The following is a 6,707-nucleotide window of genomic DNA, read 5'->3' as shown; positions in this document are numbered from 1 at the left end:
GGAAGGAGGGAGGGGAGACTGATGACATGTACCCAAAACCACCTGCAACAATGTTTTTGCCCCATCAGGCATTAGGAGCTTAACACAGAATTCCAATGGGCAGCGGCGACTGCAAGAACTGTGGGATAGCTACCCACAGTGCACCACTCCGTGAGTTGACGCTAGCCACGGTAGTGAGGATGTACTCCACCGACTTAATGCGCTTAGTGGGGACATACACAATCGACTGTATAAAATCGATTTCTAAAAATATACTTCTATAAAATTGACCTAATTCTGTAGTGAAGACATACCCTTAGTCTGGTGTTGAAACATCTCTGAGGAGGATCAGGCCTGACAGATAAGGAGTGCGTGGACAGGGTAAGGCAAAAATATCCTCCCGTGAGGTAAAGGTTTCAGTCCTTCCCAGAGTTCGACATACAATCTTTAAACTCAAAATCTATAGCTGAAATCTCCAGGTGACATATGGTGAAGAAAATGAAGAGACATCAATGGCTGGATTGATTTCTTAGGAAATCAGCGAATTCTATTTGCTTCCACTAGACATGGACATTTTTTAGAAGAAAGGAAACAGCGTGTTTATTTTATTGGGCATTATCACGACAAGCTTTGTCGCTTGAGTCCTGGTTAGCGTTTTGAATTACACTGATGTTTTACGTTATGTTTTTTAATATACTGTATTTCTTTATACAGATATTTCTGCCTAATGCAAATAAGCTCTCTTATTGTTACCTGTTTAGAACAGAGTAGCTTAGGTCTAAATACTGGGAACACTCATGCAACCATAGTAAAAAGGTATTTTTATGGTCTCCTGCACTCATAACACAAGGCACATATTTACAGAGCTAAATTATTTCTTTATTATGAAAGCACCAACACCACATTCTTCAAAATTACTGGAATTTTATTTGCCTCAGGCTTATGACTTGCAACCAAAGACATTGTGCAAAGAAAGCAAAGATTAAGTACACTTTAGGGAAAAGGTGATAATCCACATTGGTAACATAAAAGGTCAGTTTGATGAAAGAAGCCATCCATTACACTACATAGATTGCAATATTCAATAGCATTTTTCAATCCAACTTTTTTTAAAATCGAGAGAGAGAGAGAGAGAAAAGCAAAGTTTACAATAGACATAAATTTTATAGAATTTGAAAAGCATTTTTTTCTCGAGATAGAGCATAAGGTGGAAAAAATGCATACGGACAGGGTGGGGTGGAGGCTAACTATTGTACATTTATAAGCTTTTAAACAATGTTGCATATATGTACCACAGTGTAGAAAAAAAAAACAGAACAAATAAAAACCTTGAAAACTGCCTGATGAAAAATAAAATAACCAGCAGCTTTTCATGGTTTCTCCTGGTTATCAATGCTACAAAAGACATTTTTTCGTCTTTTTGATGCCATTCAAAAGCATCTCATCAAATGATAAAACCAGGCACAATCAAACCATTACCAAGCTAAACCCAAACCCATAGAAATATACTATCAACCGACATTTTTCCATCAAAAGCTTTTTTTTTTCCTTTCTTTTTTTTTTTTAAATCTTTTGAGGCCCATTTGGTCACAATATGTTACAATTTTTTTTCCTTTTTTACACCATGATATCCTTGTTTGTCTGGCACTATCCTAAAGCTAGTTTATAGAAGATGAGACTACAGAAACAACCCAATGTCTATCTGACAAAAGGAATTCACTGGGTATAAAATGACAGAAGGGAATGGGGGGCGGGGGGGAAGAGATTAAACCCTATGGATCACTCATCGTCACTTCCACTTGCTTCTGACTGGTCCTGCAAGTAAGAGACAAAAAAAAGGTCAGAGATTTTTTGCCAGCGATTCTTTGGATTGTGATACAATAGGAAGAAGAAAAACAATAGTTAAATTGACAAATCAGGATTGCCTTAGGAAAGGTGCCACAGTGTGTATATTTCTGCTCCATGACATTTCATGCTCATTGCTGTGAGTCTCTTCAGAGGAGGGAAGAACTGGAGAAAACACAGTGTCAGGAAACATTAGTTCCTTTCTGTCTGCCCAGCAAACTTGTTAAAAAAGTTTGGCAAATGTTGCCCTAGTGTCTTGGAATGAATGGAAACATCTATGGTAAATTCATGATACTTAGCATTTTGGAGATACGGGTGAAAGTGAGCAAATCTTGTGTGCCCCATTTTTGAATTTCAGAAGTGCAAAGGAAAGCCTGAACATCTGAAAAACAAGCTCCAAAACTGCCTGTGTTAAGACACTTCTGTGCCTTCATTATTTAACACTAACTCCTATTTCCAAAGGCTGGTTAAAAGAAAAGTTGTAAAGGTCTCCTTTGCAAGATTCACAGCAAAGTTCTTTTCCCCACTACAGAGGTTTTGTATAAGAGTGTAAGTTCTTTGTGGATTTCTTTCAAGTCTTTTTAGAATTCAGGGGGCCCAATCTCTCTCAAGCAAACTTTGATGCACAAGTTTGCTTAATATTTCTATATACAAAGAATCGAAAGTCGTAATAATGGGTAGAATGGGGGAGAAGAGCGATAGCTGCAACTATTTCCACTGCCTTAGTGATTAAAACTTACATTTTCATCTTGATCTTCATCACTGTCATCATCACTCACGACAGGCTTGGCTTTTACCCGGCTTTGCCGCTTTTTGCCTTTCCCTTTGTCCCGGCTTTTCTCATCCTTCTTATTCAGTTTGATTTTCACTTTCACAGATTTTGCTGCAAAAATTGACATGAATGTAACCGCTGTTATTACAGTAGAATCTCAGAGTTGTGAACACTGGAGTTATGAACCTCATTTGGAATTGAAAGTACGCAATCAGGTGAAGTTTAAAAAAAAAAATTTGACAAAAGTAAGGAATCTGTTTCTGTGCTTTTTCATTCAATTTAAGATGGTTAAAAGTACCATTTTATTCTACATAGTAAAGTTTCAAAGCTGTATTAAGTCAATGTTCCGTAGTAAACTTTTGAAAGAACAACCATAACGTTTTGTTCAGAGTTATGAACAACCCCATTCCCGAGGCATTGATAACTCTGACGTTCTACTGTATTTTCTTCTCTCTCCCGTTTCTCATTCAAAATACAGAAATTAGTTGTCTAGGACCACTACACAGCTTCTTAACACAATCTCTCTGTTAATGAACATTCTCTTCCTGTAACAGCCTGAAAAGATCCCTTCCCCTCTGTGTTCTTTATCATGCCTTTAGAATATCTGAAGTAGAGATATTTGCTTGTACTTGTATTTTTCTGGGTAGTTCAATAAAGAATGGCATTTCCTTGAGCTGATAAGCTTCATCCTCACTATGCAATTAAAGGGAGTGGGGTAGCTGCAGGCTGCATTTGGTTCTGGGATCCCTCTCTGAGAAACTCCTGTGCAAGAGAATGCATTTTATTTTTAAAATATTTTTTCTTGTCTGTGGATAGAAAGTATCTGCTTTTAGTTAAAGCCAGGTAGTGCTGCTTTAAATTACACAAATACCAGATAGGGTAATTGGCCATCGTCAGGTAGGTGGCTTTCTGAATAGAGCACTAGGGTCTGATTCCAAAAGATCAACTTATTTCCAAACAGCTGAATCATCTCCTTTTATGTACTGTAAAGTAACTGGTTGTTGCTAAAGGCAATGTGTTCTAAGTAATAAGGGTTCTCTATGGTTAGCAGAGCTGTGATCAGAAGATGTGAGAAGAGGTTTGTATGCAAGCAGTAGCCACAGGGACATGCCATTAAAATGGTCTCCACCAGAAGCTGGCAGTTCACTAATCATTTTGGAAGTCATCCAAAAGTATTTCTGCTGAGAGTTTCAACTCTGCTTGGGTCTTCCAACAGAAGTTCTGGCAAGGAGCATATGTTTACAACCAATGTAAACAGAGAAAGAAGAGCACACAAGAAATACTACAAGGTAGTTAGTCAGTGGCAAGCTGGTTCACAGTATGGGTAAGTCCTCTCTGGGCAGGTAGGAAAAATGAACATTTCTGTAATTTTTGTGGGTTTTGAGTTGGGTTTTTTTTTTGGCCTAGAGATGCTTGAAGTCTTTGGCACAGTTCTAAGAGATGTGGCCAGAACAGAGCAGCCAGCCAACGAAGTCAGGGTTGAGAGAACCAATACAGCAAATTTGGTAACGAACTGTTTGCATTAAAATGGCCAATGGAAGAACGAAAGCCTGTAACCAGTTTCCACATACAAACTGGAACGACTGAATACCAAGTGAAACCTCCTTCCCTCTCTCAGATTTGAACAGGGGACTTACATTCTGACTCTGACTCATCTTCCTCCTCATCTTCCTCATCGTCGTTGCTTTCATCCTCGCTCTCATCCTCTTTGGCAATCTTCTGTCGGGCACTCTTGAAGACTGACTGGAGAACAATAGAATCCTCATAAATCTGCAACATGAAAGCAAACCTGTGTCAGAACTGAATGCCAAGCTTCACCAAAAATTCACAGCATGGAACATTATTTTCTATGCAAACCCACAGAGAGAGTGGCCCTTTTTTTTTCTCATGACGAGTAACGAAGCTCGTTGCATGAATTTTACAAGAAATGCCAACGTTGAATTTTTCATGATCCAAATGAAGAAACCTGCCGACAGTGCATCACAAAATACAAGTCCCTCAATGTATTAACTTTTAAATGTCCAATTAGAGGGAAAAAAGTCCATCCTAGTACGCATCCATTTTTCTTTTGATTGTGTATTATCATTACTGCTCTACTATAGTATATTTCCATTAGATCATAACTATTTTGGAAGCATTCAGAATGAGCCTTCAAAGACAAGCTTCATAACTATGATCCGGATTATAGTCTAACAATATATTTAATAGTGACAAATGTACCATCCTGATACTAATGATCTTTAATGGTTAAGAAGTCCATTACTAATAGAAAGAATCTGTGCTAAGCAGTTTACTCCTTCCGACTGGATACAAAAAGGCTAAAACATCAATGCTTATTCATAAAAACGCTCCTTTATTAACATTTCTGAGACTGCTAAGCAACTTTGGTCCATCAGTGTTCATCTTAACCTTGTCGATGAAAGAGAGGAGTACATCTTACTTGTAATATATTTATCAGAGTAACAACAAAAATATCAGTCTAAATGGCTTGCAAAAGAAGCACTGAAACTTCATAATCATCTTTGCAAATGAACTCGTATATGCTGCTACACAGAACTTAGGAGTGATGTATATAACTGAATGTATATTTCTACACTAGCTTGGATTATTCAGATAGCTCAAAGGTACTTTAGAATCACAAACAAATTTATCCCGACCAAACTTAATACCAATTACTATAAGATTATATATACAAACGTATCGTGGGGTGTATTGGGTTTACTAATCATAATGATTGAGAGCCTTAGCACTATTACTAGTTCACTGTATTATTTAACAAGTCCCTCTTTATTGGACATAGACAGTTTGTGAGCAAGACAAAGAGCAGACTTTGGCAGCTATCACAACCCCCACTGTTTATGAACTGCATCATTACACAAAAGATCACCAAAGCTACAGAATTCTCCTCTGATGCCTCAAATGGTTCTGATGCCAAGTGGTAAGGACAGCCTGGATCATAATCTGTTATATGGAAAGATAAAATTAACCTTGCTTCAAAACAAATTACTACCTTTGGGCCAAATTCTAAATCCCCTAAAGTCAATGGCAAAACTCCCAGGGAGAGAGGAACCAGATTAACTGATTATAAAGCCAGAAGTGACCAATGTGATCATCTAGTCTGCCCTCTTGTATAACACAGGCCATAGGACTTCCCTGAATTAATTTGTGTTGGAACTAGAACGTATCTTTAGCAAAAGATCCAATTTAAATATTTCCAGTGATGTAGCATCCACCACAGTTGTTCCAACAGTTGTCCTCGCTGTTCAAAATGTGTGACCTATTTCGAGTTTGAATATGTCTAGCTTCAATATCCAGCCATTTGATTTAGTTTAGACCTGTGTCTCCTAGATTAAAGAGCCTTCTATTATCAAATTTCTATTCCCCACGTAGGTGGTTACAGGCTGACCAATCACCCTTTACCCATCTCTTGGCTGAGCTCCTTGGGTCTATCATTATAAGGTATGTTTTCCAATACTTTAAATAATTTTTGTGGCCCTTCTCTGGACCCTCTATCCAATTTATCAACATCTTTCTTGAACTGTTGATACCAGAACTGGACACAGAACTGTTGACACCAGTGCTAAATACAGAAATTACATAACCTTTCTACCCCTTCTCAATATTCCCCTGTTAATACATCCAAGGATCTCATTAGTCCTCTTAGCCACAGTGTTGCAGTGGGAGCTCATGTTCAGCTGATTCCCATGACCCTCAAGTATTTTTCAGTTACTGCTTCCCAGGATAGAGTCCCCTTACCACGCTGCCTGGAGCGCTGGTGGCTGTTGGCGTTACAGCCGCACCACCCAGAACACTGGGTCAGGCCGCGGCTCTGCAACTGCGCTGCCCGGCCGCCCAGAGCGTGGCGCGGCATGCTGAAGCTGCGGGGGAGGGGGCGAGCCTCCCAGGCCAAGGTCAAGGGCTGGGCAAGAGGGTCCCGTGGGCCTGACGTGGCCCGCAGACCGTAGTTTGCCCACCTCTGCCCCAATCTGTAAGTATGGCCTGCGTTATTTGTGTCTAGATTTAACACTTTACATTTGGCTGTATGGAAATGTATATTGTTTGCTTATGCCCAGTTTACCAAGTGACTAGATCGCTCTGCATCAGTGACCTT

General features: G+C 39.2%; 1 protein-coding gene across 7 annotated transcripts in view; it reads right to left on the bottom strand.

Annotated features, from left to right (window-relative positions):
- Positions 1–836: 836 nt before the first annotated feature.
- The window catches only part of SMARCA2 (SWI/SNF related BAF chromatin remodeling complex subunit ATPase 2), a 182,944-nt gene continuing 177,073 nt past the window's right edge, over positions 837–6,707 (bottom strand). For all 7 annotated transcript variants that reach the window (XM_073345222.1, XM_073345221.1, XM_073345225.1 and 4 more), the window contains 3 exons: positions 4,234–4,366; positions 2,565–2,707; positions 837–1,794 (listed from right to left, as the gene is read on the bottom strand). In XM_073345222.1, coding sequence (XP_073201323.1) covers positions 1,759–1,794; positions 2,565–2,707; positions 4,234–4,366 — 312 coding nt within the window. In that variant the 3' untranslated portion in view covers positions 837–1,758. The remainder of the gene's footprint in view (positions 1,795–2,564; positions 2,708–4,233; positions 4,367–6,707) is intronic.

Source organism: Lepidochelys kempii, chromosome 5, assembly GCF_965140265.1.
Source record: "Lepidochelys kempii isolate rLepKem1 chromosome 5, rLepKem1.hap2, whole genome shotgun sequence".
NCBI classification, from domain to species: Eukaryota; Metazoa; Chordata; order Testudines; family Cheloniidae; genus Lepidochelys; species Lepidochelys kempii.
The sequence above is the reverse complement of the archived record's forward strand: the minus strand, read 5'-3'. Positions and strand labels throughout refer to the sequence as shown.